The sequence below is a fragment of the Myotis lucifugus genome, unplaced genomic scaffold (genome assembly GCF_000147115.1).
Source record: "Myotis lucifugus unplaced genomic scaffold, Myoluc2.0 scaffold_60, whole genome shotgun sequence".
NCBI lineage: Eukaryota > Metazoa > Chordata > Mammalia > Chiroptera > Vespertilionidae > Myotis > Myotis lucifugus.
The window spans coordinates 5,369,329-5,392,786 of NW_005871108.1; the positions used below are offsets into that span (position 1 = coordinate 5,369,329).

The following is a 23,458-nucleotide window of genomic DNA, read 5'->3' on the forward strand; positions in this document are numbered from 1 at the left end:
AATGGTTTCCTCATTAGTCTTTCTGCAATCTCAATCTCTCTCTCTCTCTCTCTCTCTCTCTCTCTCTCTCTCTCTCTCCTCGGTGTTTTATTGGCCAAACAGAAACCAGACCATGCCATTTCTCTGTTTCTCTGCTTAGAACTCTGCAATGGCTTCCTAACACGCAAAAATAAAATCCAAAGTCAGTTCCATGGTCTACACGGCTCTGCAAGACCTGATCCTTGCCTAACTATTCATCTCGTCACACATGTATGTTCTAGCCAGGTTTCATTTCTGATGCACATACACACAATATCAATCTCATGGCCTCCAGAAAATAAGCTGTAGAAACCATATCTGGTTTGTCTACCTCTAGTCTACAATACCTACAATAGTACCTACCCTATAGTAGGTACTCAGTAAATATTTTTTAAATATATTTTTAAAAAGTATCATTGAGCCCTAACCGGTTTGGCTCAGTGGATAGAGCCTTGGCCTGTGGACTGAAGGGTCCCAGGTTCGATTCCGGTCAAGAGCATGTACCTTGGTTGCGGGCACATCCCAAGTAGGAGGTGTGCAGGAGGCAGCTGATCGATGTTTCTCTCTCATTGATGTTTCTAACTCTCTATCCCTCTCCCTTCCTCTCTGTAAAAAATCAATAAAATACATTTTTAAAAAAAGTATCATTGAAACCACCACATCAAAATTTTTTTTACTTTACATCTACCCATAGATTACATCTACCCTTGTAATCTACAGGCTCCTTGGAATGAGGACTGGGTATTATTTCTGTATCTCTAATACTAGTGCTCAGTACATGGCTAGTATTAACAGCCATTTGCTAAACAAATGATGTGCTTCTGCTCAACTCAAACCTTCAGGCTTTTTCCATTTAAAGGAATGTCCTGCAGTAAATCTTTCCTACCATTATCTTTTATAATTTAAATGCAGGACTCCTGGAACTCAATATTAACACTTGGAGTGGGGGAAACGAGTTAAGTCGGCTCGCGTGAATTGCGCGTACTCCGCGGGAGCCGTCTTTAACTCGGTTCATATAGATTTGCGGTGGAGTGCGGGAAACGTGTAAACTCGGGCCGATTGTAACTGCGTATTACCAAATATTTGTTTGTAATCCACCCTTTTGGTGGATGGAACAAAACCAACCTACCATTATCTTTTATAATTTAAATGCAGGACTCCTGGAACTCAATATTAAATGACAGTCAATTTTAAAATGGGCAAAAAATATCAGATACTTCTTAAAGGAAAATATATGAATTGGAAATAAGCAAAGGAAGTGATCAATAGCACTTAATCATCAGGAAAATGCAAATTAAAACCACAATGAGATATTATTACATACCCACCATAATGGCTAAAAAGTAAAAACACCAAGAATGCCAAATGCTGGCAAGGGACATGGAACTCTCATTTGCTGTTAGTGAAAGCATTAAATATACAAAGTTTGGTTAGAAAACCAAACATACACCTAGTCCAAAACAATTCCACTCCTAAATTTTTACTCAAAAGAAAATACTATATCCACAAAAGGATCTGTACAAGAATGTGCATAGCAGTTTTATTTGTAATAGCCCCAAATTTGAAACAGCTCAGGTGTCCATCAACATGAGAATGGACAAACCGTAATGTTTATATAGGTAATAGAAAACCACTCAGGCTCTAACTGGTTTGGCTCAGTGGATAGAGCGTCAGCCTGCGGACTGATAGGTCCCGGGTTCGATTCCAATCAAGGGCATGTACCTTGGTTGCGGGCACATCCCCGGTGGGGGGTGTGCAGGAGGCAGCTGATCGATGTTTCTAACTCTCTATCCCTCTCCCTTCCTCTCTGTAAAAAATCAATTTAAAAAACCCCAAAAAACGACCTAGTTAAAAAAAAGAAAACCACTCGGCAACAAAAGAAACTATTAATATCTGCAACATGAATTTGAAGCATAAATACACAGATTATACTTAGAAAGTTTTAGAACAGGCAGAACTAGTCTATGGTGAAAATATTTTGGAATACTGGTTGTTCTTCCCTTGTCCCACAGGGTAGGGGCAGGTATTAACTGAGAAGAGGCAGGAGAGAACTCTATGGGGAATGGAAAAGTTCTTTATCTCGATAGGAATGTAAGTCACAGGTGCACTTGTTTTTTTGTGTGTGTATTTTTTTAGAGAGAGGGAAAGAGAAACATCCATCAGTTGCCTCCTGTAAATGCCCCGACTGTAACAGAGATTGAACCCACAACCTTTCGGTGTACGGGACGAAGCTCCAACAACTGAGCCACACCAGCAGGGTGCACTTGTCATTTTTACCTAATGGTATTCTTAAGGTGTATACATCTTATTGTATGTAAAATTTACCACCCTCCCCCCCAAAAACACTGAAAAATACTAAACTCAAGTTAAGGTATTTTGAAATGTTTATGGGTGAGGTATGCTGATGGTTGCACTTCTTTGAAATGTACCAAAAAATAAAATGGTTTGTTGAATGCATATGTGTGGTAAAACAAATATAGGAAAAATTTTCATTGTAGACCTAAAGAGTGGATATATGGGTATTCACTGTACAGCTTTTTCAACTTGTATGTCCAAAGTTTTTATAATAAAGTGTTGGGAGAAAATTTAAATGGAGGACTGCAGGTTTATCCCTGATAGACTTTTGTAGTGAACTACAAAAACATGAACAGTAATTATCTGTGGTGGTGAGCTTACAGGCAACAACTGGAGCTGCTGCCTCTTCCATGATTTTTCTCAAAGAACCCAGAGAGAGAGGCTTTTGGTCTGGGCCAAACACATGCAGTGGGCCAGGAGTCTTTTCCTATGCTAGGCCTCAATTTCTGACAGAATAGAGCATTCTTTTCCATTACCATTCTATCCCATTACCATTTCCACCACTTTCTCCACAGCTGGTCCTATTCTATTCTTTTTCAATTTCTTCTCTGTCCAGACTAGAACCACAACCAGAATGCTGTGGGCCCACATGTGCCTCAGTAGCATATGGAGCTCAATTCCATTCTGAGAGATTAGAGCTATCTGTATAACCACAGTTTTATTTTTTCAAAGATCTGCCTCCTTTGCTTTCTCATTGGAATTAGCAACTCTTTATAATATAAAGTATTCTTAAAAAATTTTTTAAATCAATTTTTAGAAAGAGAAGAAAGGAGATGGAGAGAGAAAAACATCAATGTGAGAGCAAGGTATCAATCAGCTGCTTCCAGCACGCCCCCAACTGGGGATGGAGCCTGCAACCCAGGCATGTGCCTTGACCCGGAATCAAACCCGCAGCCCTTAGGTGGACAGGATGACACCCAACCAACTGAGCCACATCGGCCACGACTATAATGTGCAGTTTTCTAGCCTTTAAGTAATATTCCTTTTAAACTATCTAATACATAGATTAATCTCTCCCAAATCCTATTGATCTCCTTGACAATCTACGTGCAAGTCTACCTCTGTTTGGAAATCTTCTATAATTAAAATTCCTAGTTCCACGTCACTCTTCTGTCCTGTATCTCTTGAACAGCTATATACTTTAAGCCAGACTTGCTTACTTTCATCTAGCCCCAGTATAATTAATTGTAAGGGACTTTCAGCCTCCTTTATAGAACTGGAACTTGACAAAACCATATTAAATATCACATTTAAGTGAATCAATAAGAGAGAAGTCTCAGAAATTTTCTCATTTGTTTTTGTAAGAGAGGTCTGGCTAATACTGACCAGGTCTTGCCAGGATATCTATGTCTCCTAACTGGTCTCCCCATTTCCTCTGTCCCCTCTGATCTGTTCTCTATGTTGAAGAGACCTTTCCTGACTCCAACCCAACAAAACCCAGCTTCTCATAAGTCTCTCAAAATGTGTCATTTATTTACTTGCTTATTATCGATTTCCCTACTAGACTATAAATTCAACAGGAGAGACCAAATCTTGTTCCCAATCGCACCAAGTAGGTGCTTTGTAAATAACTGCTGAATTAATGCTAGGAAAGGAGTAATAATCCAAGGATCCTCAGAAATAAGCCAAATCTAGCCCTGGCCTACTTGCTGTTGAAACCATCAATGGAGAAGTGAACTTTCTAGGAAAACCCAACACAAAAGACTAGCTTATCTGTTTCCCTAACACCCACCTTTCCATTTTGTGCTAGTCAAGAATTGCAAATGGAAACATCTAAATATATAGCATCAACCTTTTCTGCCTTTACTTACACTTGGAGTCTCATTGCTTTTCACTCCCCCTTGTAGGTTGCTTTCCTCTGCTTATCCCCATCACCAACCTTAAAGCTTCCCAAGCCCCATACCCTGACAGGGCACTTTCCCCCACTCTTTCTTTTTAAAGATACTTTTCTTGCTTTCAGAGAAGAAGGGAGAGGGAGAGAGACAGAAACATCAATGATGAGAGAGAATCATTGATCAGCTAGCTGCCTCCTGCACGCCCCTTACTGGGGATTGAGCCCACAACCTGGGCATGTGCCCTAGACCGGAATCAAACCTGGGACCCTTCAGTCTGAAGGCCAATGCTCTATCCACTGAGCTAAAATGGCTAGGGCTCCCCCACTATTTCTTAAAGCCATACTCATTCTCATTTAAAAAAACAAAAATTTTTAAATGTTTTTATTGATTTTAAAGAGAGGAAGAGAAACATCAATCTGCAGCCTCCTGCACACCCCCTACAGGGAATGGAGCCTGCAACCCAGGCATGTGCCCCAACCAGGAATGGGCCCTGACAGGGAATTGAACTGGGACCTTTCCAGGCACTCAACCAACTGAGCCACACTGGCCAGGACCAAAAAAAAAAAAAAAGTTCTTTAATCCTCACCTGACGGTGTTTATTGATTTTAAAGAGGAAGGAGTGGGGGAGAGAACATCAATCAGTTGCCTTATGTGCCTGACCGGGGATCGAACCCGCAACCTAGGTATGTCCCCTGACCAGGAATAAAACCACAACCTTTTTGGTGTATAGGACAACACTCCAACAGAGCCACCCAATGGGACTCATTCTCATTTTTATAACTTAAAATGCACAAAAATGTCAAAAATAAAAAGGAACTGAGTGACCATCTAATCAAGTCCTTCAATTTAAAGAAGAGGAAAGATGTGATTTGGCTAAGATCACATAAATGGTTAAGGAAAATGAGGACTACAACTCAAATATTCTGACTCCCACCTAGTCTAGAACTTTGGACTGTAGCTATACTCTTTTTCTCTCCTAAAGAAGCTTTCTTCTTATATTCAACTAGAGGCCCAGTGCGTGAAATCACACAAGACCCCAGAACCACTGCACCGGCAGGACTCCAGACCCGCCACACCGCGAGACCCATCAGTGCACCTCCTGGTGTCCGGTCGTTTGGTCGTTACGGCCACTGGCCTTTTATAATATAGATAGTAATCTGATGTAGTGGGCAAGGGTATGGGTTCTGCAGTGAAGTGACCAGGCTCCAAATAATGGCCTCACTCCTTCCTGGCCACAGTTAGAAACTACCACTCACCTACGAGAATGATATCTTACCTATGTAACTTGGGCAAAATACTCTCTAGCCTCAAGATCCTCAGGTGTAAAGTGGGCGATATTACCTATTTCTGAAGATTTGTACAAATAATATATGAAAGATGGTTAGTACAGAGTCTGGCACTATTATTACCAATGAGTGTTAACTATTATTATCCTTCAAGCCTAGCTCTCACATGCTCTCCTTTTCATGATCCCACCAGTACTCAATGTCTCACTCTGGACTACTATACTCAATCCATGCTACAATTGTATTCTGTTAATGTTTCCAGTCCTCTGCCTGTCAAAGAAATAAACTTAGATGATGCTTCAGCATCTCCTATGTCACACAGCACAAACCTATGCACATAATGGGAATTCAAAATGCCTAAGGGAGGCTTGCAGCAGTGTGCCAAAGCAGGCATGTATGGCTTGCAAGAGATAACTGTTAAATATTAAGAAATTTTATAAGCAGATGGCCTAGGTAAGTTTTAAACCACAGAAATTGGACAAATGATAAAAATGAGGACTTCTCTTTCCCTAACTAGCCTGTTGACCAGCATACCACTGTTGATAAGGAATCCCACTCTGCCAGTAGGGATTAATCTGCCCTTCATATTTTCCCCTGCCTTGGGAGATTCTAACTCTGCTCTTCATAAATCCAAAAACAGATCTTTTCTCCTAGATCCAATTCTGTGCCAGTTGAGCTGAAACTCATCAGCACTTTATGCTCAGGAGACACACTGCCCTCTATTCCCAAAAACCTACCAAGGAAAGATGCACCAGCCTTCAACCCCATTTCCAGGCTGTGAGGAGGAAGAATAGAGTGCCAGTGTCTGGGTGGCAGGAGTGCTCCTTCAACAAACCAAAGCACTGTCAGACTCCTTTGCCTACCTTGCCAGGCTGGCGCAGCTCAGATGCTGGATCACGTCTTGAAAGCCAATCAGGAAATTCTCCATAGGTTCACAATGGGTGGAACAGCACCCATGGAATACAGTAAACCCTCGATTTTGCAGACCTTGATTTAATGGACTTTGGATTTAACGGACAAAATTCCCCGTCTGTGTATCATATTAAAATACTTTAAACCAAGATTTGCTTATAATTAAATAAACAGATGTTTTGTTATTAATTCACTGTCTTGAATACATTTTAGCGAATAGGCCATAGATTGAAAAAAACACTGTAGTAATCTTTTTGACATAAATATTACATATCTACAACCATAGTCTACATATTTAAATCCAAGAACACTGCTTGTAAACAATGTTCCGCAAATGATTAGCATGTGATCACACTGCATAGTGCAAGGTAATTGATTTTGTTGTTGCCTGGCGTGACTTTCTGCAGTAGTTTTAACTCCTGCCCTGATGTTCTGCAGTGTTCTAACATCCTATAAGCCATGCCCCAGCCATGTGGATTTGTTTACTCTCAGTGACTGGTGAGTGCACCCATTTACTTAGACCTATTCAGTATAAATTTAAAATTATAGTAATACATATACAGAAAACTTTTCTGTGAAATTAAACTTTTCATATATACTTAATTTTAATTACACAAATGTGTCTATAAGTAGAAATAGGTAAACTAATGTGTCAATTTTTTAACATATGCATTTGGAAAACCTACTTTATTATATAATGGACTTTCAACTTTAATGGAAACCCCCTCACCCAAATTAGTCTGTTTATCACGGGTTTACTGTACTCTCTTCCTATAAGGTTGAAAATACAAACTATGCCTACCACCACCATTCTTCCTTTCCTTCTCTGACTCCTAAAAGGACATGCAGAGGGTAGACAAATTTTTTTCATTCCTTCTTTTCCCTCTATAACTCAGGGATTCCCCAGATTTAAATCCATAGCCCTCATAGGTCATCACAAACTGACAGTCCCCATAAGTCACAAACTGAACCAAATATGCAAATCTGTACTATAAAACAACACATTCTTGCCCTAGCCAATTTGGCTTAGTGGACAGAGTGTCAGCCTGCAGACTGAAGGGTCCTGGGTTCAATTCCAGTCAAGGGCACATGCCCAGGTTGTGGTCTCGGTCCCTAGTGTGGGCGTGTAGGTGTGTGGGTGGCAGCCAATCAATGATTCTCTCTCATCATTGCTATTTCTATCTCTCTCTCCCTCTCCCTTCCTCTCTGAAATCAATAAAAAAAAATATTAAAAAAAACACAAAAAACCCCCCCAACACATTCTTTATTCATACATATGACTAATAGCTACAAAAATTGGTTTATAGAGGATGGGGGTGGGGTGGGGTCATCTGTAATACTTTCAACAATAAATTTTTAAAAATTGTGCTTATAAATGAAAATTTTAATAATTTGGTTTGGATCCATTTAATATCTGCCATGCAGTATTTGACAATAGTATAAAGCTTAAAATGTGCACCTTCACACAAAAAGTGAAAAGTGGGAAAATATGATTAACTGTCACAGAGTTTCCCATCCTGTTATATTCTGTGATGGTCAAAAGGTTTGGAAACCACTGATCCAACTCCAATGTCCCCACAACACTTAACCCAAAGTTGAACAAATCCAATCTGTGTACAACTTTTCAAAGAGAACCTAGCCTGAGTAGAGAACTGGACACATGGAAGAAAGCAAACTGAAGAGGAATACTTTGGCTTCAAGCGATAGGACTGTACTGGAGTAGGAGTTTCTCTCTGCCCTATGACTCTGAATGTGCTTACACAAAGCCTCCACCTGCCTACTTCAAAATAAACATTGGAGCACTAGAGCAGGTTCAAGACCCATGACAGGAAAATGCTGCCAGTGGCCACCCACATTGTCCCACAGGAGCCAGGGAGGCAGGGAACAGTTGAGGGAGGGGTTCAGCCTAGGAATGCAGGCAGCCTATGACTGACTGATCTCTGTTCACACCTTACTACCTACAACTACTTTGCTCCTCTTGTGCCTGGATTTCCCCATCTGTAAACGGAGATAATAATAATGCCAACTTTACTGGGTTGTTGTGAGGATTAGAGGTCAACCTTGAAAAGTGGCCCTGTCTGACACAGTAAGTGCCCAATGTGTGCTAACCGCTACACTTTTGGTGCTTATCAATGGACTAGAGGCCCGGTGCACGAATTCATGCACGGGTGGGGTCCCTAGGTCTGACTGGTGATCAGGGCTGATTGGGACCTGCTGGCAGGGGTGAGGGACCGTGGGAGGTTGGCCGCCAGCCCCCAAGTAGGGAGCCGGCCCTTGGCCCCCCTGGGAAAGGGGGCTGCATCTGCCACCACCCACCTCCGGTTTCCTGTCCCAGCCTGGGGCCTCAGGGCCCTGGTGGGGTCGGGAGAGGAGGTGATGGTCGCCAGGCCGGGCGCGGAAGGAAGAGACACTGGATGCCAAGCTGCATCAGCGCCCTGCCACTGTACGGTTCCCCACCTCCCCTCCTCCTTCTTCCCTCTCATAGTGACTGGTCAACCAGTTGTTCTGGTCATTCATTCATAACAGTCACTTAGGCTTTTATATATACAGATGCTTTTGTGATATCTTGATCTACTTGCTGGTTCATGGGACACTCAGGAGGAATGCTTCTGGTCTACCTGCTCTAGAGAACCTAACTGAAGAAATGAAGACCCTCTTTCTCCAAAAGAGGAAATGAAGACCCTTCCTCTTTTTTTCTCCTAGTGAAATTCTCAAGCTGCAGTGTAGGACAGCTATCACTCAGAAAATGCAGTAGAGCAAATAGCAAGACCAAAATTTTGAGTTCCACTGGCCTCTCTCTCTTTAGTTTAATTAAGGTTCAAATCACTAGATTTCCCAGGGGGCTGGGGAAGAGATAAATCAAAGAACTTATATGCATAACCCATGGACACAGACAATAGGGTGGTGAAGGCCTGAGGGTGGGAACTAGAAGGGGTTAGTGGCGGGGGGAAAGGGGACATATGTAATACTTTCAACAATAAAGATTTAACTAAAGAAAAACAAATAGCCCTAGTCGGTTTAGCTCAGTGGATGGAGTGTCGACCTGTGCACTAAAGGGTCCCAGGTTCAATGCTGGTCAAGGGCACATGCCTGGGTTGTGGGCTCAATCCCCAGTAGGGGGTTGTGCAGGAGGCAGCTGATCAATGATTCTCTCATCGTTGATGTTTCTGTCTGTCTCTCCCTTTCCTTTCCTCTCTGAAATCAATGAAAATGTACTAAAAATAAATAAGAAATAGAATGGCTAAGTTCATATACCTTAAAACTGAATATAATGAAATTATCTAGGTTAATCCCATTTTGTAGAACACTGAGGCCAAAGGAAATGACTAGTTCTGGACAAACAGTAACTGATGAACCACAGATTCCATGAGAATGTGATTTCTATATCGACTCTTTAACAACAGCTCACACCTTGAAATCCATCCATTCTGAAATCCACCTGGTCACTAAAGAGCAGTGAGGCTCATGTGGCCTCTTCCAATGACCAATACTGAGTAGCCTCGCATACAGATGGAAAATACCACACATTTGACCGCCAGGGCAGGAATGGAGGAATTGCTGGATTCCACATTTATAGGACTTTATCAAAGGAATAAACTTTAAAAAGCATGAATACAGCAAATAATAGTATTCACCTCAGGAAAATGTGATTTATACCAAAAATTTCAAAGAATATCTGGGCAGCCAATTCTTCTTTTAATGAGACCACTGCCTCTCTGTTGCCTCCAGTATCTAAGACAACAGTACTAAACCACCTTCCCGAGCATCTATCTCCAGGGCAAGGGCATTAATGAGAATTTTTAAAAAATATATATTTTATTGATTTTTTACAGAGAGGAAGGGAGAGGGATAGAGAGTTAGAAACATCAATGAGAGAGAAACATCAATCAGCTGCCTCCTGCACACCCCCTACTGGGGATGTGCCCACAACCAAGGTACATGCCCTTGACCGGAATCGAACCTGGGACCCTTTAGACCGCAGGCCGATGCTCGACTGAGCTAAACCGGTTAGGGCTTAACGAGAATTTATGCATCTCCAGTGTGCAATGTGACCTATGGCACAGGAGCTGAGTGAATGAACAAAAGCAGCAGATCAGAGCCCTTTGAAAATAAACCTATCTAACTGTTCATGCCAGCCCTCTTCACTGGAATTCACTTGGGATACAGGGAAGATCTTAAGATGGGCTGCTCTTCAGAATTTGTATGTTAAGGAAGCTGAGTAACAAAAAAGGGAGGATTTTGACAATAAATAGACATACTTATTTGCTCACTTGCCATTGTGGATGGGGTGTGAGATTCTAGTTCTGCTGCTTCTGGTGCAGGATTAATAATTTTATCACATACAACTGTCACCTAGTTAGCCTCCAGTGTGGTCCATGAAAAAGGTAACTGAGACAAGTTCTCCAAAAACACTGCAAACAAAGCAGGAGGGGGAAACATTCTAGGAAGAATACAACAAAATTCAAATACTCGAAAGAGAGCAATAGCTAAAAGAGGCAACAGAAATAAAAAAGAAATGACAGGGAATAACATTTTAAATATAAATGTGTGCTAGAATATCTCCTAGCCACATCTGGCTATTGAGCACTTGAAATGTACTTTAGTTCAAACCACTATGTGGTATTAAATACATGTTGTATTTTGAAAACTTAGTACAAAAAAGATTATACACTATCTCAATTTTATATTGTATGTTGAAAAGGTAACATTTCAGATCTACTGGACTAAATATATTATTGAAGTTAATTTCACTTGTTTGACATTTAAAATAATATTTATTGGTTTTGAGAGAGACAGAAAGGAAGAGGGAGAGAGATGGAGATGGAAACATTGATGTGAGAGTGAAACATCAATCGTCTGCCTCCTGCATGCCCCATTCTGGGGATCAAGCTGAAACCAGGCATGTGTCCTGATCAGGAATCAAACCAAAAACCTTTTTGTGCACGGGACAATGCTCAACCAACTGAGCCACACCAGGCAGGGCTCTTTTGACATTTTAAATGTGGCTACTAGAAAAATTTAACTGACATCAAGTGACTCATTTCTATTGGACAGTGTTGCCTAACAGAAAACTCCAAAGATCAGACATGGAAATGTTTCTGTTGTTATTCTATACAGTAGGCACTAGCTACATGTGGCTATTTATATTTAATAGTAGCTACTGTGGCCAATAATTACCATATTAGTGCATATAAGGACATTTCCATTGGAGAAAATTCTGTTGGACAGGGCTGATCTAAAACAAGGACCACAAGATTGACATTTCATACAAAAAAAGCTAAAAATTCTGTATCGAACGGATCCAAAACTAGAGAGGAATAAACTTCAGGTAGTTAACTGCATATCAGTAGTTAAATTGATGGGGAAATTCTAAAGTATTTATGAATGTCTTAGAGCAGTGGTTCTCAACCTTCTGGCCCTTTAAATACAGCTCCTCATGTTGTGACCCAACCATAACATTATTTTCGTTGCTACTTCATAACTGTAATGTTGCTACTGTTATGAATCGTAATGTAAATATCTGATATGCAGGATGGTCTTAGGCAACCCCTGTGAAAGGGTCGTTCGACCACCAAAGGGGTCGCGACCCACAGGTTGAGAACTGCTGTCTTAGAGCATTTATAAAAAATGATTTTTGGCAGCTAGTCAAAAGGTTATTAAAGCCCTAGCTGGTTTGGCTCAGTGGATAGAGCGTCGGCCTGTGGACTGAAAGGTCCCAGGTTCGATTCCGGTCAGGGGCATGTACCTTGGTTGCGGGCACATCCCCAGTAGGAGGTGTGCAGGAGGCAGCTGATCGATGTTTCTCTTCTCATTGATGTTTCTAACTCTCTAACCCTCTCCCTTCCTCTCTGTAAAAAAATCAATAAAATATATTTTTTAAAAAGGTTATTAAAAAGATTAAAGGTTCTATCCTTCTGCTAGGGCCAGGACACTAGAACCAACCCCTTCCTACCTACCTACCCTGCTGAGACTACTCGGGCTGTGGGTATTATATAGGACTTTAAAAGCTTCTAGGACAAACACTATTTTAGAGAGTGCCACTATGTTCCTTCACACTCTTCATCATTTCCTTTTACTAAATTAACATATTGCCCCCCCCGCCCCCCGCAACACACCTTGGTTAGACATCATGCCTTCCCTCAGGTTACAAACAAGGCTCCCATTATACTTGTTTCTGTCTGACCATTTAGCAACTGGCCAGGAAAACCTTTATACAGTTCCTGTGGGACATAAGTGTATCTCATACATGCCTAGTGCAACCACACATTTATTTGTGTAATTTAAGACCTTAAAGTCTTTAAAAACAGGCATCTAATTTTGCTTCCTTTTCTACCACAGCATCTAAGTGCTAAGTGCACAACATTGCTCAAAACTTAATTAGCAAGTTTTACAGCTATGGCTGAGTGTATGCCCATGTGAAATTGTCTTAAAGCTCGGAGGCAATAGATGTTTCCAATTCCAACCTGTCAATTCAATAGTCATAGAAGCAGGGGTAATGGCAGTATCTACTTCAGTAGCAAGAGGAACATTAGTTTTCCCACTTTAGCCATATCCATAGCAGAGATCCTGTTGGTCCCACAGATCCACACCACAGAAGGGAGTTATGTAAAAAGGACATAACCCTCTGTATTGCAACCCAATGTGTGGGGGAGTGTAGGGGCATTAACTCACTTCCAAGTGGAAAAGGAAAAAGAAAATCAGCAATAGCACCAGTTGGTATGACTTAAGACTCCTTATGTAGCTGAATTTCTGTGAGGACTAACAAGTGACCTGTAGCACAAATGTGGTTGTTACATTTGATATACAGCACAAATGCCTAACTGGGTAATCTTATTCACTAATCAGGAGTCATTATGTGAATTCATGCCTCCTTCACTCCAATTAGGAAGCTAGGGCTACAGAGATAGCAGTGAGGGGGCTTCAGTTTAAGTAAAACTCATAGTCCTGGTTACCAGCAGATTTACTATGTAAGTGGTTAAAGGGGGGAAACTGGCAACATTAGAATTGAGAAGGAATGAAACAGCCTGTTTCAATACAGGATAGCTCACTCCTGGGATGTGTTATGCTTATTCAACATCTTTGACTCTGTCCATATTGAATTATGTTCTCTGCTGGTCATAGCTCTGTTTCCCCCCAAATAGTCATCTCCTCCTTCCCTTAACATTAAACAGCAAGCTTCAGTTACTGATCAGGAAAAGAGACTTTAAACTATTAAATTTCTAAAGTCAGGGTCCAGATATCTGGATCAGCTGGGGCAGCAACTCCAGTGTTCTACTGTGCCACTTCTCCACAACTGGAATTTGTTTAGTCTCTATGACCTATCACTTTTACTGGGAGAAGGTCCAAGGGCCTCATGACAAAATTCAAGGAATATAGTTAATGAGATTTTCCCCAGCACTATTTCCTACCCTCAGATTTTAGAGTGCTGCCCTTATGTCTAGAATGCTTGCAGCAGCAGGTGGCTTTTTGCCCCTTTTGAACTCTTTAGGAGTAGAACAATATGCAGAACAGTAGTGCCACCTTAGTTGTTTGTTGCTAGTTATGTAGATCCAGAAAGAAGCCAAGTCTAGGATGCTTATGAGTCCTCTGGCACAAAGTAGCTCAAGGCAACAAGAATAAATCCAAGAACAGCAAAGAATTAACCTTTATGTGAGCAGGCACCAATAAGAGTTGAACTTGCTTACGTTGTTGAACAGAAGGGTTTTCCCAGAAAAAGTCCTACAGCATCAGAGAACTGTGCCACCATCAGAGTACTCTTTCCAGAACACTTTACAATAGTGAACCGATCAGATTTTGTTACAAAAGATGACACTGAAATCAAACAATTTTTTAATTAAAAAGGATAGCCTTAAGTTTTCATTGAACCATATCCCATAAAAGCTCTACTTTTGGAAAATAGGAAGAATGGTGGGGATGCATGTAACTGATAAACTATTACTTGCTACAAAATGTTGAAAAATGGACAGTGAGTGATAGAAGTGAATGATCTCACCTGAACAAGAAAAGGACTTATTATTAGGACACAGTTCACCTCTTTAAGATCATAAAGGCCATTCTGGATCTCTGTAGGCAGCTGATTTCACTCTGTGATTTTTCAAATGCTTAGTTGAACCTTCATAATTTTAAAACAGCTCACCAACTACCCAGAGTTGTCCAGTCTAAACCCTTCTAATACAATCTGTATATTCAAACTCAAATACAGGCTAAAATTCTTTCATGATAAAAGTAAAAGTTATATTTTTCAAGAGCTTTGGTTAAAAGAAAAGCTCACAAATTTCTCTGCAACTCCAAACCAGATTTTTGATTTTTTTTTTTACTTTAAAGGACCTTGTGAAGCTTATGAAAACTTTTCATGTTTGTTTATTTTAGTAGAAGTTGAATAAATGTGGAAGGGACAAAACCAGAGCATCAATGTCAAAGAGCAGCAAGATTTTTGATTTCTCTCTCCTCTTTCCCACCTCAAATACACTAATGCAAAAAACAAATAAACAAGAAAAACAAACAAACACAGCTTTTAAGGTATGTGCGATTGACAATGTATTCCGAAGATTTCTTTTCCCATTGCCTAATCAGTTTTTTAAAAAGACAATTCACAGCCCACTTTAAGACTCCTGGGAAAAGGAGCATCTGGTTTCTTGTCGAGTCCACATAATGAACTGGGCTTGCTAGCAAAACACATATAATAAAAGTCTTAAAGGGTTAATACCACAGATTCAACCTAGAATCAAGTTTCCTCCCTGCCGTTCCAGGTATCCTCTTCTTCCCATACTTCTGCATTAGTGGACAAGGATAAGCAACAACTGCTACCTCCAAGATCACCAAATCCACCTTTCCAAAGGCACAAAATATTTTCAGGTGTTAAGCAACAACACGCAAACCTGATGGTATAGCTCATTAGAGTATTTTGTACAATTAAAGCATTGAAAGCATCAGCCTGTTTTATTTTGTGACAAGTTTATTGAACAGTATCCAAGACTTCATCTTTATAAACAAAAACCCCTGCTGAATGATGCCAAGGCCATATTTGTTGGCAATTTTTGGGCATATTGGCAATGAGTCGTTTTATTGTGTTTGGTTTCTGAAGTATGAACCACTATAGAACTGCCAGTAAAACTATTTAAGTGTGGTAATTTGAGCAAGAGTGGTAATTTTAAAAGTGATCATTGCCAGAAATTCTTTCCAGAAGATCTGACTACCAACAATTTTCACATTTTCTTTATTTGCTTTTTAAATGTTCTTGCAACTAATGAGCGTATTTATTTTTAAATGTTGACCCACACCTGAACACAATGACAGAATTCAATAAAAGGGACTCGGAGTTTGATTAAGGATTTCATGCATCCTTATTTTTATCCAAGGTATTTCCACCCAGAATGTGTGTGCTTACTTCCATACACAGCACTAGATTTTTATCCAGTGGCTTAAAACTGACATGATTATGCTAAATATTACTCTTTGAAGTTTTGAATAAAAGTCTCCCAGTGAAAATATAAAGCAATTTCACTGTCATTGCATTGCTTTGGTAACTTGGAGCACAAAGCTAGAAACTACATTTCACTCAACAGTGTTGCATTTTTTAAAAAGTCGCTAATAATTGCATGTCCAAACTATAGTGTATATACAAAACACGCCTCCAAATTTTGCTTGTGAACTAAATGTTTCACTAAAGTTCAAAAAAAGTTTACAAATTTGTTTACGTATAAAATACATTTTGTAGATTTATCTAATCCTTTAAACCATTTAAAACAAACACACACACACACACACACACACACACACACACACACACCCCCCACCAGCTGGGAAGGGGGGGAGAGATGTAGAAAAAATGTTAGACCTAATGGAAAAGATTCTCTTCCATTAATGTCAGTCACCAAAACACAATAAAGTTTACACATAAAATTGTAAATATGATGTTTACAAATGCACAACTTTGAGCAAAGCTTTACAAATCCTTCATATCATACAAAGCAAATAAGAAAATGTAAATTATCACCCAAAACCTAGTCCATATAAGAAAATGTGCAAAAAGATGTATGAATAGTTTCATAAAACATATTTTCAAGAACTTTTTAAAAACTCAAACTCCAATGCCCAGCACAAGATGAACAGTATGCTTAGCAGTTAGCACTATGTAATACGTAATAAGTCTCAAATACACAAAAATCAAGTTCCAAAGGGCAAAGCATTTAATTACATTTCACAACAAGAAAAGCATTGTTGTGATTCAACCAAATATGAAACAGTTCTCTCCAATTTCTACACAACCACTATTTTCTTAATTTATTTAATTTGGTGAACAAAAAAAATCAAGTTTCCCTTTTCAGCATTTATCTAAGATGTAGAAATAACAAAATGGTTGCAATAAAGTATGTGAAATATTTAATAAGAATGTACGAACATATAACCAAAATAAATTGTGAAAAAAGATAAAAGACTTTCATCTTCAAACAACCTATTTTTCTAAAATAAAAATTGTCAGCTTTCCAGTGGGGAAAATAATCTGCAGTTGAAATCAAACTCCTATAAACAGTGCTGAAGTTTTTTGCACTCTGTCCTTGGAATGAGAAATGATTACTTAACAGAAAACTTAAATTGAACAGCATATACATCATATTGCTTTTTTTCAATTGAGGAGGAAATATCTAGTGATCTGTCAAAGCAAATTTGTATTATCAAGACCCACAACACAGCCATGTCTTTTTTGAAAGTCTAACCAATCCTTTCCCTACACAAAAATCCTGTACGTCAATCCTCTAATATTGTCGTGATGATGAAAGGCTTTCCAAATCTTACCACACAAATGAAACTGTTGCCACTCTTAACTCTAAATTACACGGCGCTTGTATTTCAGTGTTCCACTGACTTGCAACACAAAAAAGGCACCGCCCCCAGAAACACTGCTTTTAAAAGGCTGACTCCTTTGTAAGTACATTGATTTGTTAGGAAATGTTGAGGGTGTTTTAAACCAAGACAGAGGCCCATGTAAAAGACAAAATTTGTTTTTCATGATATCTCCCCAATCTCCCATTCCAACCATGTTTATTACGTGGCAGTTCCTTAGAATATTTTAAGTAAGAAGGAAAGTAACCATAAGTAGAGCCTTTGTGGCAGTGAGCAAGACATTGTAAGGCAAATGTTTTTCATGACAAGGACACTTATCGACCAGAACCCATGTGGTCCTCCTGCCTTAGTGTCCTGAATGCCAAAGAAAATAATATGAAAGGGCAAGGAGTCTCAATTCTCTCCCCTCTGGCAGCTGCACTTATACTCTACATGAAGAATTTTTGTAAACAGGCTCCTGATCAAATTACTAGACCAAACGCCTCCAAGTAACAGGATTAAATGCATACGAATCTACAAACCAGCTTAGATTTTTTTCTTCTATAACACTATTGCTAACACAGCTAACAATTTCAACTTCAATTTTAAAAACCTAGATATAATAATCTTTTTTATGAATGGACTGTGTTTAGTTATAGGCCAAAATTTCATAAATTTGGGACAGAAAGAAATTGCCAGAACATTAGTCCATCACGAACTGGACTTCAAATCAGTTATCTTAAACAATGATTATAAAAGCAGTTTCTGGTTTTTGAAGCCATTCAAACAACATGAACAATTTTTAAACTGACTGAACTAAAAGTTGGCAGTCAAACCAAAAAGGCTCTGGTAGGTAGAGAACTCCGTATTTTATTTTTGTGGCAAAGTCTTATTCCACAGTTTTAAGTGTGACATTAGAAATCAAAATTCAAGGTTATAGCACAAACCAAGTGTGGAGTTTTATATTAAAAAAATATAACAAAACAGTTCTGCTCATTTACAAATGAGTAAGTTAGGCAAACAAAGCAGCAACTTCAGAAGCAGGACTGTCTATACAGCAAGAACCCTCAAAAAGCAATAAAGGTACATACAGTGAATCTGTATACAGAGATTTTATTTAATTTTAAAAGAAAATAAAGACTTTAGACAAAGCTTTGATCCTATAACAAAGCAAATCTGTCCAGCTTTAAACCAAATTCCAAGAGTAACCAACTTCTATTTTTCAGCAGCTGGCAAGAGCACCCTTAATGAGCTCTATTGACAATTCTATTTTCTTCATCCCATATGGTACAAAACAAAACCAATCTAGACTCCTTGATAAGCTTTATGTCATCATTTGAGTTTTACAAATCGTTTCTCTAATGGTATGCCAAAATCATTTTTGTGTTCTCTCCACACAGTTTTACTATAACATACAGCAATGTTTATCCTGGTTGTGAGTCTTCTGTAAACAGTCAACCAATGCTCTATGTTATGAAAACCAATCTATATGCAATAGAAACAATCCACAGGTTCTAACCTGGAAATACTAGGAAAACAATCTGGATGCATTAATCACAACACTATGAATATCTACCCTACAAAGAATTGATTTGAATAGCTATCCTAATACAAGTTTTACTTTCCTTGAGCCTATAGGTCTGTCATTCAAATCAATGACAGCAGCTGTGGCTTCATCCCGAGATTCAAAGGCCACCATGGCTTCTCCTGTGGGCATACCTTTTTCATTGTATTTTAAACAAACTGAGCCTGGGATCACTTGATAGCCATAAAAGAAATCTAAAATCTCATCAATAGACACAGTAAAGGGCATGTTCTGCACTTTAATTACTGTAGGTCCTGGTTTTCCAGAACTAGATCCAAAGCCAGGGGGACCACCAATGTGGATTGGACCAGGCCCAGGCCCCGGCCCAGGCCCAAAGGCTGGTGGTCCACTCAAATGGCCTGGGGCATTTCCAAGACCCGGAGGGCCACTTCCAAAGCCTGGGGGACCACCTAAGCTACCAGGGCCATTTCCAAAATTCTGAGGACCCCCTCCAAATCCTGGCCCACTTAAATTATTTGGTCCACCTCCAAAACCTGGAACATCCAGTCCCAGACCAGGCAAACCACTATTTCCAACTGAAGGCATACCAGGCCTAACATCACCAAAGGCTCCTCCTAATCCTGGAGGAGGCAGTGGTGGTCCAAAGGCATTTGGCCCACCAAAATTACCAGGAAAATTAAATGGAGGCCCGTTATTGGCCTCCTTAGATCCTACAGTCAGGAAGGCATGCTCTTCACCTCCTGCACTAGGCATTCCTGCATTGGGCATTCCCGCATTGGGCATGCCCGCATTGGGCATCCCCACACTGGGCATGCCCGCATTGGGCATCCCCACACTGGGCATCCCCGCATTGGGCATCCCCACATTGGGCATTCCCGAATTGGGTATTCCAGCACTAGGCATTCCAGCACTAGGCATTCCGGCACTGGGCATTCCAGCACTGGGCATTCCTGCATTGGGCATTCCGGCACTAGGCACTCCGGCACTTGGGATTCCTGGAACTGCAGGATTACCTGGCACAGGCATCTTTAACCCCTTTTTTCCTTGGGCAGGGGGATTTTTCTCAATCTCTCTCATATCTTCTAGAGTAACTACATGAACAAAAGCTTCTCGCCCATTAAGTTTTTTACGGTGCAAGCGTTCAGACTTACGTGCATCATCTTCATTTTTAAACTGAACCAATGCCTGTCCTAGACCTTGCCCATTGTTATCAACAAGAACATGGACAGCATTTTCATCCACTGGGATTCCTTCTAGGAACTGAAGAACATCCATCTTGGTAATGCTGAATGGAATATTTGTTATGTGAGCACAGACTTTGGTAGAGCTGACATCCCCCTCCGGATTTAACATCATTTCTCTCTGGTCATAATTGAAGTTCTGGAGTCTTTTTCTAATCATATCTATCTTTTCTAGCATACCTTTCTTAGTAATTGGATGAACCTGAATAAAACGATTGCCCATGTATTGTTTATGACGACACAGAGCAGCCTTATAGTCAGCCTCATTCCTGAACTCCACAAAGCCTTCACCAGTTGCTTTCCCATTGGGTCCATAAGCGATATAAATACTATCTTCCACAATATCCAACTTTTTAAAAAAATCAATGACATGTTTGTTTTCAGCTTCAAATGGTAGCCCTTTCAAGTAAACACAAAAACCAGCCTCATGTGGTGATCTTGACCTTGACCTTTTCTGCCCACTGGGCGATTTTGACCTGGGAAGTGTCTGAGGAGGGGGATGGGTTTGTCCAGAGGGTCCTATACTTTGCTTAAAAGTGATATGGCCTCCAGCAGCTACCCACTGTCTCTCTGTCGCAGGACTAACTTCCACATAACGTTGTATCATCAGCATCCTGTTTCGTTTCAAGGCTTCAAATGTATCTTGAGGGGAGAGAAACTTAACCAATCCATTCCCATTATTTCGACCTACATGATCTTTCAACAAATGCACTGCATCAACACGGAGCCCATGAAAAAAATCTCTGACATCATTTTCCATTGCAGAAAAGGGCATTCCATGCACACTGACATACAGATCATCAGGGTTGATGGGAAGTGGTTTCACACTGCTTTGAGAAGTCATCTGGATAGGGTTAACAGGATTCAATGGACCCAGAAACACAGGGTTCATGTTACTGTTCAGATTCATAGGTGCTCCAGAGCCATTCATTCCAGCAGGCAGAGGTGCCACAGGTGGTGGGTTTAAGGGCGGCATGCCCGACATAGGCGGCAGTGGAGTCAGGGGTGGCACAGAAGGGACTGGGGGAATTGGGGGCACTGGAGGCACGGGAGGCAAAGTAGGTACTGGAGGAGGAACTGGTATTGGGGGAATGGATGGCATTGGTGGCAAAGATGGCATCGCTGGAATTGGAGGAATTGGTGGTGGTGGGACTGTGTTCATTGGAGAGGCTGTACTCGAAATGGTTGAGCTAAACGTTGGGCTCCCAAATGAAGTCCCCATATTTGGAGGAGCCGTTCCTATGCTGGCTGTGGAAAATGTCTGTATGTTTTTGTTGCTTTCATGAACAGAAGTGGTGGCAGTAACTACACTGGGTGAAGGATTATTAAAGCTGGGTACTGTTGTAGGCAAGTTAACCCTGCCACTCATTCCTGAGCTAGGTGGTGGTCCTGATCTACTAGCATTTGCTGGTGGTATATCTAAGTTGGCAGTTTCAAAACGCCTACGACTCAGTTCAATCATATTCTGCATTTCCGTTTTACTACTCAACAACAGTGTTACTTTTGACCCTTTAATTGTACCACCTGTGCGCATCATACCAAGCCTTGCATCTTCATCAGTGGCAAAAACGATGAAAGCCTCACCCAGTTCACCCCCTACAATATGCACGCCCCCATCAGGAATGGTCAATCCAGAGAAGAAGTGGCGAATGTCCATGGTCCCCGCCACAATTGGGAGACCTTGCAAACGGATGACCACAGCCATGCTGCGCTGAAACCACACACACCTGCAGATGAGAAAAGGCAACGGCCAGGTCAGACTCCTGTTTATCACACCAAGTTTTTAGCTACAACAATGACCAGCTACCACATTGGGCCCTCAAATAATCCCTCAAACTATCACAAGCAATATCGTTTTTTAAAATTTGAATATTCTAAAAACTGAGTATCGTGTATCATTTACAATGTAAAACCTAGACAATTTCAACTTCCAAAAGGAATTAATTCTGGAAACAATTAGAAGTTCAGCCCCAAGACTCAAAATTTCAGGAAAAAAACCACCAAAGGACAGTAAATCACCAATTACATCATTTAGACCATGATTAAATAAGACTTAAGATTTAAAAGAAATGTGTAAGTCAAATCAGGAAACAAATTCAATAATCTATAGGGGGAAAATATCCAAAGGATCCATCAAAATTAATATTTAAAACTGGCGTAACATCTTCCTTATAAACCTGACAACTTCATAGAATTATCCGTGTCACTTTATATTGCTCAACCTAAAATCCAACAAACACAGAAAACTAATTAATTAAAAATAATACTCAACACTAAAGTAGTTTCAAATCTCAAATGAGAACAGACTCCATTTTTCACCCCTACAATTCTTCAATCTTCCTTCCAGCTTTATTTATTAAAGAAAGCTACATATAAAATTATTTATTACAAACAAGGCTAATACATGCTAAGAATCCTAAAGAAATACTGAGTAAAATAGCCAAAATCTTAGTTATCTATATTCACTTCAAAAAGTAGAACCTGGTTACAGTACCAAAAATCATGGCTGTTTTAATTAAAATTCGGGTCCAATGACTCATTCCCAAGCCTTCCGTTAAAAAAATGTTTTGTTTTTCCCATAGGGAAGAGCTGATATTGGAAAAGAGGTATTTTTTGTTTTAGAACAACTAGGACAGCGGTTCTCAACCTGTGGGTCGCAACCCCTTTGGCGGTCGAATGACCCCTTTCACAGGGGTCGCCTAAGACCATCCTGCATATCAGATATTTACATTATGATTCATAACAGTAGCAACATTACAGTTATGAAGTAGCAATGAAAATAATTTTATGGTTGTGACACAACATGAGGAACTGTATTTAAAGGGCCAGAAGGTTAAGAACCACTGAACCAGGGTATGAACTTTAGTTTAGTCAGTGATTGCGTAGTCTCTGACCCAACATAACTCCTGTGAAATTTCTGGGTTCTCACTGGTTTCCTTAGATAATGTCTAATAAAACAAAGTTTGATCTAATTCTCACCCTGCCGGGTATGGCTCAACTGGTTGGGCATTGATCCGTACACCAAAAGGTTTCCTGTTTTGATTCCCAGTCAGGGCACATGCCAGGTTTCGGGCTCCATACCCCAGTAGGGGGTGGGGCATGCAGGAGGCAGATGATGGATGTTTCTCTCTCTAAAAATCAATTTGAAGTATTTTTTCAAAAACTTTCTCCTAGATTCAAGTAAAATTTCAGTATTTCAGTTCTTATGGCTTATAAGAGTAAATGCCAATGGCAGGTCTTTATAAAGCGACACAAAACAAATTATTGGCACTGAAAAAATATTAATTTGAACTTGATGTCCTCAACAACATAGGGTGTTGCCCAAGCCATCTTAAAAATCAACTTTTAAATATAAACCTGACTCAGTAGATAGAGGGTTGGCCTGTGGACCAAAGGGTCCCAGACTTGATTCTGGTCAAAGGCATGTACCTTGGTTGCGGG

The 23,458-nt window shown here is 40.2% G+C and overlaps 1 protein-coding gene across 10 annotated transcripts in view; it reads right to left on the reverse strand.

The window, feature by feature from the left end:
- Positions 1–23,458, reverse strand: part of CPNE1 (copine 1) — a 39,641-nt gene that overhangs the window by 8,461 nt on the left and 7,722 nt on the right. For 3 of the 10 annotated variants that reach the window (XM_014456492.2, XM_023754421.1, XM_014456494.2), the window contains exon 3: positions 15,345–21,744. The exons of 5 other annotated variants lie outside the window; for them this stretch is intronic. In XM_014456492.2, the coding sequence (XP_014311978.1) occupies positions 18,831–21,722 (2,892 nt within the window). In that variant the 5' untranslated portion in view covers positions 21,723–21,744 and the 3' untranslated portion in view covers positions 15,345–18,830. Of the gene's footprint in view, positions 1–15,344; positions 21,745–23,458 lie in introns of those variants that run through there. 2 more of the 10 variants (XM_006089464.3, XM_014456497.1) reach the window with 2 other exon arrangements.